Source organism: Dipodomys merriami, unplaced genomic scaffold (assembly GCF_024711535.1).
Source record: "Dipodomys merriami isolate MVZ:Mamm:240054 unplaced genomic scaffold, mDipMer1.0.p SCAF_45, whole genome shotgun sequence".
Taxonomy (NCBI): domain Eukaryota; kingdom Metazoa; phylum Chordata; class Mammalia; order Rodentia; family Heteromyidae; genus Dipodomys; species Dipodomys merriami.
Window position 1 is genome coordinate 4137425 of NW_027206013.1, and position 12535 is coordinate 4149959.

At 44.7% G+C, this 12535-nt stretch overlaps 1 protein-coding gene across 1 annotated transcript in view; it reads left to right on the forward strand.

The window, feature by feature from the left end:
- Positions 1-12535, forward strand: part of Bcr (BCR activator of RhoGEF and GTPase) — a 140791-nt gene that overhangs the window by 108868 nt on the left and 19388 nt on the right. Inside the window, exons 13-16 of the mRNA XM_069994414.1 lie at positions 484-588; positions 1216-1290; positions 6086-6183; positions 9654-9785. Of these exons, the coding sequence (XP_069850515.1) occupies positions 484-588; positions 1216-1290; positions 6086-6183; positions 9654-9785 (410 nt within the window). The remainder of the gene's footprint in view (positions 1-483; positions 589-1215; positions 1291-6085; positions 6184-9653; positions 9786-12535) is intronic.

Here is a 12535-nt window from a genome sequence, read left to right on the forward strand (position 1 = left end):
CGAGCCTCATCTTTTCTTCAGTGCCACTGAGGCCTGGGGAGAGCTAGGGGCTCTGCTGAGGCTTGTGTCCCAGGGATTTCTGCCTGCGCATGAGTACTCAAGTCATTTCCAGTGTGGCAGCATCTGTTTCCCACTCACTGTTATGCCAAGAAATAAGTACTTTTTCTCATCCAGCAGAGATGTAAAACCAATAGCAGGCTGACTGGTGCCACTTCCCAGGGTGTTGCTCCTACTTTGTCTTTGGTGGCTTGTAGATATATGTGGACATGTATGTGGGCAGTGTGGATACCTCTTCACAGGTGCCAAGTCTGGGCTCTGTGAGGTTTCACCTTACTCTGTGCCATTGCTATACTTCTCAAGGGAGCCACCAAGCCCCAGCACTGGCCCTGTTGTGCTCCTTCTATGTGTGATGAGGATCGAGTGGGAGGGGCACAGAAGAGTGGTGTAGACTGACATATCTCTGTACCCACTCTGCCCGCTCAGGTTTCAAAAGCTTCTCTCTGACATCTGTGGAGCTGCAGATGCTCACCAACTCATGTGTGAAACTTCAGACTGTCCATAGCATTCCACTGACCATCAACAAAGAAGGTGAGATGGGCCTCTTGGGCTCAGAGTAGAGGGCCAACTTAGCTCCCTCCTATTGGTGCTGTCTTCATTGCCATGTTTGTTGTCTTCTAGGAGTGTGCAGAATTGGTTAGGAGCAATTTTCTCTCTAGGCAGTCACTACTTGGCTGTTAAGAAGGATAGATTCTGTCCCTAGCCACAAGGCCTGTGACAGCCACCCCTCAGCCCCTCGATGCCATGATCTGGCCCCACTGAACTGCCCTACTAGTCTTCCTCTAGCCCAGGTACTTACTAGCTGACACACTTGAGTTTTTGCCTTCATTGATACACATTTACGCATGGGCTCACTGATACACACATTGGGCCTGTGCTTTTCACACACCCGTGCACACATATACATGCACTCTTTTCATGTCTGACATCATCCCAGATCATCCCAGATGATGTCTTCTTCTGTCTTTGGAACCTTAATATATTTTGTCTCACTCACTGGTTTGTCTGTGTTGTGAAACCAACTAAGTCTTAAGGTTCCAAACACAGAAACCAATGGGCACATTTTCTGTCTGAACGGCCTTGCTCAGTGCTGGGTTGCTCTTAAAGTAGAACCAGCCATTCTCCTGATTACCCTCACCTTTTTGGTTTCTTTCTCAGATGATGAATCTCCTGGACTCTATGGCTTCCTGAATGTCATCGTCCACTCAGCTACCGGGTTCAAGCAAAGTTCAAGTAAGTGGACTAAGATGGAAAGTAGCAGGGGCTGAGCAAGCATCTTCACTGGAAGGACATCAAGCAGAATGTAGGGAGCCAGGGAAGTGGTTCAGATGACCACCAAGTGCCTTTGGCCCCAATCATTTAGGTACAGTAACTAATTGAGGGTTTTCTCTTACTCCTACCTGTCTTAACTCCTGTGAACTGGTGAGCTTCTGTGGGCAGGATTGGAATTTGACAGAGACTGCCCTATAGTGTTCTGGTGCTTCAGAGTCAAAAATTTTCAAGACAGGGTGGTGCTATCAGCAGCAGCCCCTCAGCCCCATCAGCAGAGTAGATTTAGCTGTTTTGTTATACTAGATGGTAATACCTTTTTCTCTACCAGCTACTCAAGCCATCAGAACAGTGAAGACTGGCTACATTGCATTTTACTAACTTCCCTACATAGCCCTAGCTCCAGGGATCTGTAGAAATGGGGTAGAAGGTGGCAAGCACAGTTCTAACCTTTCTTTTCTTTTTTTGTCATCAGTTATGGGTCTTGAACTCTGGGCCTGGGTGCTGTCCCTGAGCTCTTCAGCTCAAGACTAGTGTTCTACCACTTGAGCCATAGCACCACTTCCGTTTTTCTGGTGGTTAATTGGAGATAAGAGTCTCATGGATGTTCTTGCCAGGGCTGGCTTTGAACTGCGATCCTCAGATCCCAGCCTCCTGAGTAATTAGGATTATAGGCATGAGCCACTGGTGCCCAGCTAACCTTTCTGACAGTGTCTGAAAACAGGAATTCCCCCCGTAATGTGTCACAGGATAAAAGAAAATAGTTGCAGTGCATATGATAAGGAACTTGGGTCTAGAATATACAAAAACCTCTTAGGATTCAAATTAGAGAGATGACACAGTAGTAAACAAAGGGAAAAGATTTGAATAGCTAATAAATACATGAAGACATGCTTGTCATGTCAGGAAATACAAATTAAAACCACATCCCAGGACAGCAATATATTAAAAAAAAAAAATGATGCCCACTAGAAGCCAGGTGCTCACGGCTCACACTTGTAATCTAGTTACTCAGGAGGTTGAGATAAGAGGATTGAGTTTCAAAGCCAACCCTGGAGGAAAAGTCCATGAGACTTATCTCCAGTTGACTGACAAAAAGCCAGAAGTTGGAGCTGTGGTTAAAGAGGTAGAGCACTAGCCTTGAGCTAGGGATAGCACCCAGGCCTTGAGTTCAAGCCCAAGTACTAGCACATACACACACACAAAAGATGCCCACTAGAGCTGACTCATAGAACACTTTAAAAATACCACTGAAACAAAGCAAACAAAAAGGTAAACACCAACATATGTTGGTGAGGACCTGAGGAAACAGGAACCTCAGGTATTGTGGGTAGAGATGTAACATAATTAAGCTACTTTAGAAAACATTGGAAAGGGTTTTTTGTTTGTTTTTTGTCGTTCTTGGAGCTTGAACTCTGGGCCTGGGTATTGTCCCTCAGCTCTTTAGCTCAAGGCTAGTGCTCTACCACTTGAGCTACAGCTCCACTTCTGGTTCTCTGAGTGGTTTATTAGAGATAAGAATCTCATGGCTGGGCTGGGAAGGTGGCTCAGTGGTAGAGCGCTTGCCTTGCATGCTCGAGGCCCTGGGTTCGATTCCTCAGCACCACATAAGCAAAAAGAAAAAAGCCGGTTGGTAAGAAATGTACGCATTATCCTGCCCACGTAATTGTAACTCCTCTGTACAGTATGTTCACAAATAAAATAAAATTAAATTTAAAAAAAAAAAAAGAAAAAAGCCGGAAGTGGCGCTGTGGCTCAAGTTGTAGAGTGCTAGCCTTGAGCTGAAGAGCTAAGGGACAGCACCCAGGCCCAGAGTTCAGGCCCCATGACTGGACCAAAAAAAAAAAAAAGAATCTCATGGCCTTTCCTGCTAGGGCTGGCTTTGAACCGCAATCCTCAGATCTCAGCCTCCTGAGTAACTAGGATTACAGGCATGAGCCACCAGCGCCCGGCTTGGGGTTTTTTGTTTTTTATGTAAGTGTTTTGTGGTATTTTTGCCAGTCCTAGAGCTTGAACTCAGGGCCTGGGCACTGTCCCTGAGCTTCTTTTGTTCAAGGCTAGCACTCTACCACTTGAGCCACAGCACCACTTCTAGCTTTTTTTATGTGGTACTGAGGAATCGAACCTAGGGCTTCCTGTATTCTAGGTAAGCACTCTACCACTAAGCCACATTCCCAGCCCTGGGAATTATTATTATATAATAATTATATGATTATTATAATTATTGTTGTTGTTTGTTTCTAGGGATAAAAGCAAAGGCTTTGTGTACACTAAGCATATGTTGTACCACTGAGTTACACCCTAGCCCACATTACACAGTTCCTTAAGAAATTAAACATACCTCCCTGTCATATAGCTTACCAGTCTCTTAAGCATTCACTTTGTGTGTGTCTGTGTATGTGTATGAACATTTCCCTCTTGCTTTGCTTTTTTACTCAATGCTGGTACTCTATCACTTGAAGCACACCTCTACCTCTGGCACTTTTTTTATGTGTGCCAGTCCTGGGCCTTGAATTTAGGCCTGGACACTGTCCCTGAGTTGTTGTTTTTTTTTTTTCTCTCTCTCTCTCTCTCTTTTGGTCATGGGGCTTGAACTCAGGGTCTGGGTGCTGTCCCTGAGCTTTTTTGCTCAAGTCTAGCACTCTAAACTCTACCACTTTGAGCCACAGCTCCATTTCTGGTTTTTAGGTAGTTAACTGGAGATAGGAGTCTCACAGACTTTCCTTCCTGGGCTGGCTTCAAACCATAGTTCTCAGATCTCAGCCTCCTGAGTAGCTAGGATTACAGGTGTGAGCCACCAGTGCCCAGCCACTTACTTCCAGCTTTTTTATGGTTATTTGGAGATTAATCTTTTGGATTTGTGTACCACAGTCTGGCTTTGAACCATGATCCTCAGGTCTCGGCCTCCTGAGTAGTTAGAATTACAGATGTGGGTCACCAGCACCTGGCTTAAGCATTTACTTTAAAGAAATAAGAGTATATGTCCACATAACTTGTTTTACAGACAAAATGTGGCCCATCCACAATAACCAATAAAAAGGTATGAGCAATACATATATATATGTATATATTTATATATACATATATATACACATATGTATATGTGTATATATATATATGTATGTGTGTGTGTGTGTGTGTGTGTGTGTGTGTGTGTGTGTATATATATATATATATATATATATATGAGAGTAAAAATTACACTGAATAAAAGAAGCCAGATGGGAAAAACTACATTTAGTGGACCAGGCCCTATGGCTTACATCTATAATCCCAGCTACTTAGGAGACAGTAATAGGATCATAGTTAGTGAGATTCTACCTCAAAAAATAAGCATATGTGTTGGTGAATATTTTTAATTCCAGATACTCAGGAAGTAGGGGAAGGTGGATTATGTTCTAAGTCTGGTCCAGGCAAAAGCTTGAGACTCTAATCTGAAAATAAAACTAAAAAAGATCGAGGGCGGGGTGGGGAGGGGGGTTAAAGCAGGAAAATGCTTGCTTTGCAAGCATGAGGCTCAAATCCTAATAGAAAAGACAAAATATAGAAACAGTCTGTTAGAAGTTTTCAAGGGCTGAGGGTGGGGAGTTACAGCTTTATAGATGTGGACAGTGTCCTGAAATGATTGTATTGTGTGTAAAAGTGTTTAAATTTGTTAGAGATCTTCAAACCATACAGTTGCAATGGTTGAATTACTTAGAATACAGATTTAACTTCCAGAATATAAATTGTTCCCTTGGGCCCTTTTCTGCCTGGCTGTCCTGTATATGTTGGTGTTTCCCAAATTCCTACCTAGACCTCCTTCCCTCCTGTGTCTCCTTCCAGGACCTGTCTGTCAACATCACAGATGAAGCTAGAACTTCATCTGAATCCCAGCCTGCCCTGTTATCTTTCTATCTATCTCATCCATGTCCCACTCTGAGCCTACTCTGAAATCCTGTTCTCTTGCCCTGTCAGATGCCATTCATTTTGCCTTAGATATCTTTATCCAGGCCCTTGGCAATGGCCTCCCTGCTCCTCCACCCAATGGTATTTCTTTGTGCTTACTTGCTTGCTTTTTTCTTTTTCTCTTTTTGTATGTTTGTCCTAGACCTTGAACTGTCCCTGAACTTTCGTGCTTAAGGCTAGTATTCTACGACTTTGAGCCACAGCTCCATTTCCAGCTTTTTAGTAGTTAATCGAAGATAAGAGTCTCGCAGACTTTCTTACCCAGGCTGGCCAGACCCCACACATAGTCTAGCCCTACTCATTCCCAGACCATGCTTCCTCTTCTTGGCATGAACCCAACTTGCCCTGCACCATGGAACTATTTCCCGTACTCCACACTGGTCTAGAGCTCTCTTCCCTCCCAGCTGTTTGCCTGATATAATTCTTGCCAGAGTTATAGGTGCATCCCCCCGCCCCCAGTCCTCCCAGGATGGGTGAACTCTTGTCACAACCTTGTTGTACAGCACTCACTCCTCTAGATTGCAATGAAACAGTCACCAGTGCCCTCCTATCCAGTGTAGGACCCACGCTTGTTACTAAAGGAGCTTTACAGAAGACTGTTGAATGACCAGTGTTCCAAGAGGTCCCATTTCCCACCTCTACAGGCAGTCAGGGGCATGCATGAGGTCCTGGTGTTCACATTGGCCACTGGTTTGGTGTTTTACTTTGAAGATCTTTTTTTTTTCTGATTTCACAAATAATACTTGCTCTTACAGAAAATACAGGAGAGATAGAAAAGTACATTTATCATCTATCTCCTTGTCTCTCACAGATCTGTACTGCACCTTAGAGGTGGATTCCTTTGGTTATTTTGTGAATAAAGCAAAGACGCGTGTCTACAGGGATACCACAGAGCCAAACTGGAATGAGGTGAGGAGCCTTCCTTCCACAAGGGCCTTGGCCAGGATGTTTGCCACATAATTCTGAACCTCCAAGGGCTTCCTGAGGGTTTCCTTCAAAAGCTATGACACCAGCATTCCAGGAATCTCTGAGAGGACGGGGGTGGAGAAATGATTCATTCCAGAGATTTTAATCCAAGAGATTTTATCTTTGTTTTCCTAAGAATCTTACTACCCCAACCCCCAACACAAAGAAACAACCTATTTTGTGAGAGAAATGTTTAAAAAGAGCACTTCAAAGGCTCTTTGCCTTGCCTCTGTTATTGCCTATTATTTACTTTAATAAAGATTTCCCTCGCATTTTTCCTCTGAAGCTGAAATGGACTCCTGTAACCCTCTCAGTTTCCTGAAGCCTAGAGTCCTGCACATGGGGGTGGAAAGGGAGCTAGCTACAAGCAGGCCTTCAGGACCCTTCAGGTCCTAGTTGCCGTTTTGTTGGTGTAGTCCGTTGCTCTGCTCTTTTTCACTTTGGAGAACTAGTTTGTGTTATACTTTTGGCCTGGAGCCACAGGAATGGACATGATTGCAAAGAGACCAGTGTCCACAATGTCCCAAGACCCCATGATGCCATTTCCAACATCTTCAGCAGTCTGCTGACCTCCAGAACCTTGTTATTAGTGGTATAGGTGGAAATAGCCAGGGCACAAATCTGCCACTCACCCCTTTAGGGAAAGAGGAGGAGACTATGAGCTATAGGCAGCTTGATCAATGCTGTTTGTGTGACTAGTGGAGCACCAGAAAGAAGGCGTGAGATCAGAAAGAACCCAGGTTTTCACTGAGCAGCATCCACTGCTGTGGTCATTTGACTTGCTGCCTGGACAAGATGAGGGCACAAAGAACATGGTGTTCATTATAGCTCTGGACTTCTGCACAAGAACATAATAAGAGCTGTGATGGTGACAGGGTGAGGGAAAATGTGAAGACCACAAGGGATCTGCTGTGGGAGGCTTTTCAGAAACTAAGGAGTCTGGGATGTTGCAGAGGCAGCAGGGACGGGATTCTAAGACAGGTTGCAAAAAAGGTTCCCTTCAAAGATCCAAGGAGGCCGAGAATGTGGGTTAGTGGTAAAGTGTTTGCTTAGCATGCATGAAGCACTGGGTTCAATTCCTCAGTACCACATGAACAGAAAAAGCCAGAAATGGTGGTGTGGCTCAAGTGGTAGAATGCTAGCCTTGAGCAAAAGAAGCTCAGAGACAGTGCCCAGGCCCTGAGTTCAAGCCCCAGGATTAGCAAAGAAAGAGAGAGATGGTAAGACTTGGAAAAAATTATATTAAGTAAAGTAAGCCAGGCCCAAAGAAACATAGGTCCAATGGTTTCCCTTATTTGCAATAACTAGTATATGTCTGGGACAAGTAGAAAAGGTCAAAAGCTATGTACTATGACCAGATAAGATGAAGCTAAGCAAAATGAACCCCAAGATAGGGATACAAGTGTTTTTTTTTTTCTTTTCTTGCCATTGTTTCTAATGTATTTATAAGGTACCATGTGATTTTTTTGTTGCTTTGTATGTTCCTCCCCCATAGTATAACCCTTGTTTTCACTGTATTTGATGTTGGTATAATTTGGGGAGGGGAAGGGAAAAAACAAAGTGTTTAGATAAGGATACAGGTTGACCCATTGTAACAGTGAGAAGTACAAAGCACTATGTTGAAAAACGAACTTTACAATTTAGGTGAGGGTTAGGGGTGTAGTGGAGGTGGGAGGGAAGGGGTGGTAGGGGAAAAACAAAAGAGGAGGCAACAATGCTTGGTAAGAAATGTACTCATTATCTTGCTCATGTAACTGTAACCCCTCTGTACAGTATTTTCACAATAAAAAACTTATTTTAAAAAAAGGGGGGGAGGGAGGGAAGGAAGGAAAGATCCAAGGAGATCTGGGCATCAGTGGCTCACACCTATATCCTAGCTACTCAGGTTGAGATCTGAGGGATACTGTTTGAAGCCATCCTGGGCAGGAAAGGCTGTGAGACTGTCTCAAGTTAACTACCATAAAAGCCACAAGTAGAGCTGTGGCTCAAGTGGTAGAGCACCAACCTTGAGCCAGAAAGCTAAGGGACTCAACTCTCATATTTCTCACTCACCTTCCAGAAAGAACTGGTTTTCCCTCTTACCCTTCTCCATTTTCCCCTTGGAGCCTAAGCATACATGTATAAGCATGGGTGTGAAGTGTAGAATCCACTGAAGGTATTGAAGGGGTGATGGAGGAGCAAGTTCATGCCATACTCACACAGCAAACAGCTTGAAGGTCCAGGGAATATTCCAAATTCCCTCACCTCTCTAGATCTTTTTTTTTTTTTTTTTTAAGAAAAGTTTTTATAGCACTAGGGTTGGAACCCAAGGCCTCACACATACAACTCACAAACAGTGAGTATGTGCTACACTCTTGATTTTATTCTTTTTTTTTGGGGGGGGGGGTCAGTCGTGGGGCCTGAACTCTGGGCCTGGGCGCTGTCCTCAGCTCTTCAGCTCAAGGCTAGCGCCCTACCACTTGAGCCACAGTGCCACTTCTGCCTTTTTTCTGCTTATGTGGTGCTGAGAAATTTAACCCAGGGCCTCTTGCATGCAAGGCAAGCACCCTACCACTGAGCCAACTTCCCAGCCCAATTTTTTTTTTTTGGGGGGGGGTCTGGTCGTGGGGCCTGAACTCTGGGCCTGGGCACTGTCCCTCAGCTCTTCAGCTCAAGGCTAGCGCTCTACCACTTGGGCCACAGCACCACTTCTGGCTTTTTTCTTTTTGCTTATGCGGTGCTGAGGAATAGAACCCAGGGCCTCATGCATGTAAGGCAAGCACTCTACCACTGAGCCACCTTCACAGCCCAATTTTATTCATTTTCTTTTAAGTGGTACTGGGATTTGAACTCAAGATCTGGCAGTTGGTAGGCAGTTGCTTTACCGTTTGAACCATACCCCTAGCCCTTGATTTTATTATTAGCAGTTTTGGGTTCAAAGCATAATTAATAAAGAGGACATTATTGAAATCCTGCACCAGAGTGAATGACACATTGTTATCACTTCAACTCCATCGTTGACATCAAGGTTCACTCTTGGTTTTATACATTCTATGGATTTCAACAGATAATGACATGGGTCTTTCACTAAAATACCAAAATAGCTTCCTTGCCCTAAAAATAAACTATATTCACATAACAGAAAATCTGCATGTTTAAAAGCACTCCTGAGCTTCTGACACTAATAATGCATAGCTCGTGTTTGGAAATGCTTCAATACTAAGTCTGGATTAGGCTTGGGAGGATTCAGAGCTTTCACAAGCACAAGGGTCAAGCCAGTGTCATGACAGTGTTGTCCATAAGGAATGCTCCTGAAGGTCCCAGGACTAAGTGAGGAGAGTCTCAAGCATGGACCCTCCAGCTAATAGGACTGACTGCAACACACCTGGACTTGTTTGTTCATGGTTAACTTTTCTTCTTTCTCCGACCAACAGGAGTTTGAGATAGAGCTGGAAGGCTCCCAGACCCTGCGGATACTATGCTATGAAAAGTGCTACAACAAAATGAAGATCCCTAAGGAGGATGGCGAGAGCACAGACAGGCTCATGGGGAAAGGCCAGGTCCAGGTGAGGCTGCCAATCCTTTCTGTCTTCTCTGGATGCTCCATGGTCTTTTTCCATTTGGCATTTGTAGACACTGAGGTGTCTACACCTGCCAAGGCCAGCACCTTTGCAGGTTTTTTCTGGCTCTTTTGCCTGACTAACTGTTGTGTCCCAGATTGTCCCCAAAAGAATTTCAATTAAACTTGTTTTCCCCAGCCAGGTTCTCAGCTTATCCGCGGCTTTTGGAGTGACTGGAGGAAGAGTTAGGTGGTACTCTGGGCTATTATGGGGGACCTCTTCTTGGAAAAACATGTGACTCAGTTCTAAATGCTGAGGTCTAGACCCAGTTAACAACTGCATCCTCCAGGATTAGTATACAGGACCAGCGTGTGGTACCCTGGTCCTTAAGGAGAACTATCTGAATCCTCAATTCTTAGTTTTATCCAGCCTCTGGAAACCATCACCAGTATTTAGCATTTGTTGCCAAATAGCATCTGGTACTGCCTGCCTTAAGCTTCTTAAACTTCTCAAGAGTTCTTGAAGTTCTACAAGACAGCTGGGAGAAAGTTCTAGTGTTCATCTTCCTTTCAGCACCTCAGCAGTCCCAGCTCAGCCAGGTCCACCTGCCCCACACTTCCCTGGAAATAGAGAAGTCTGGGTACCCTGGGTCTTGGGTACTGCTTCCCACCACTAGGAACTTCCATCCTCACTTGAGGCCACTAGGGGGAGAAGTTACAGCCTTCCAGAAGCCTGTGGAAACAGGCTCGCCCAGAAAGAAGCTCCCCTTTCTTCGCCAAGGACAGGAAGTAAAATTGATACAGTGGTGAAACACTGAATGCCAGGAAATATGGAGGGTGGAGGTGACTCTTTTATTGAGTAGTTAATGGCTTTGCATTGAGAATCTCAAGTCTCCTTGTTCACAGTGACAAGTCCTCCCGCCTTGAATGGCCAGATTCTCATGAGATACACACTGCTACCTGGTGGTCCCCCATGGAAACTTGTTAGGGAATTCAAGGCCTCATGGCCTCCTCATACTGTAAGACCAAGTCTAAAAACAGAAGTATTCCTCTTGACCATCTACCCTTTGTTCACCCTCTCTGCCTCTGTACAGAACAGCCACATAGATGGGCCACTTTACCCTTGTCAGTGCAGAACACTTTCCGTATTTCATTGTTCCAGGTTTTCAGCTCTTCCAGTCTTAGGAGAGACTGGAGAATGAGTTAGGTGATACCTCGGGCTTAAAATTGGGCATCTCTTCTTGAAAAACTGTAAGTGACTCAGAGTCTATTCACCTGACTGCATTCTGAAGTCTAGACCCAGTTAACCACTGCATCCCTGAGGTTCCCCAGGGTTGGTATAGAAGCTTCCAAGTGTGTCAAGATAGTTTCCATTCAGGACCATTGCATGGGACTTGTGCTCATATTCCTTGAGTGATGTCATGACTCCGACCAGTTAACTGTATATCTCATTACTATAACAGAAAACCTGAGGCAGATTACTTATGAGGATGAAAACAAAGTTTATTTAGCTGAAAGTCCAAGTAGGGCAGCCCCATGGTTACTGAATCAGCATGGTGGAGTAATGAGGAAAGAAGAGATCAGATCTTAAAAGAAAATTAGGATTCAGGGGTCATAATCAAATAACAACTTGCTCTCACTCAGGATCAGGAATCCCATAACTTTTTTTTTTTTTTTTTGCCGGTCACGGCCTGAACTCAACCTGGGCGCTGTCCCTCAGCTCTTCAGCTCAAGGCTAGCACTCTACCACTTGAGCCACAGCACCACTTCCAGTTTTCTGGTAGTTTATTGGAGATAAGAGTCTCACAGACTTTCCTGCCCAGGCTGGCTTTGAACCGTGATCCTAAGATCTCAGCCTCCTGAGTAGCTAGGATTACAGGCATGAGCCACTGGCATCCAGCCATAAGAGCTTTTTTAATCCCTTCCCAAGGTAGCTCTCCCAGTGACCTGAGGATTTCCCAGTAGGCCCTGCCTCTTAGAGGCCCCACCACATCAGTGTTGAGGTCCACCTCCAGCACACAAACCCTTGGGAGTCAAAGTATTCCCATACTATAGCACCTGGGCTTTCTCATTGGTTGCATGCTCATTTGACAATAACTTCCGCAAGATACCCAGGTGACCAGGGAGGTAGAGGAAGCAAATGTGAGGCCATTAACTCTTGGCCCATATCCCTGTTGCTTCCCTTTGCCTTGTCCCTCTCCATATTTGTTACCTGTCCCAAGGCAGGGACATTCCTCATACATACTCCTGGACCATTGGGTCACGTCCAGCCTGTATCTTACACATCCTCACAGCTGACACATCCTCAGAAGACACCAATAGACTGGCTGGCTCCTTTTGTCAGCTCATCAAACAAGACAAAGTTCCTCTAGTTCACCAGTCTTAGATATAAATCATCTGAATACTGATATCCTTTACCCTATCAACCCCTTTCTTGAAACCCCTTGTCATGATGCAACCCATATGTAAACTGTTGTTGTTGATGGTGGTAGTACTAGGCAAGCACTCAGCCAGTTGAGCCACACCCCCAATCCTTTTTGCTTTAGTTATTTTCCAGGTAGGATACTGAGTTTTTTCATAGACCTTCATCCTCCTAATTTCAACCTCCCAAGTAGTTGCAATAAAAGGCAAGAGCCACTGAACTGGGCCCAAATATTTCTTTTGTTGTTGTTGTTGTTGTTGTTGTTGTTGTTGTTGTTGTTTTTGGTCCAGTCGTGGGGCCTGAACTCTGGGCCTGGGCACTGTCCCTCAGCTCTT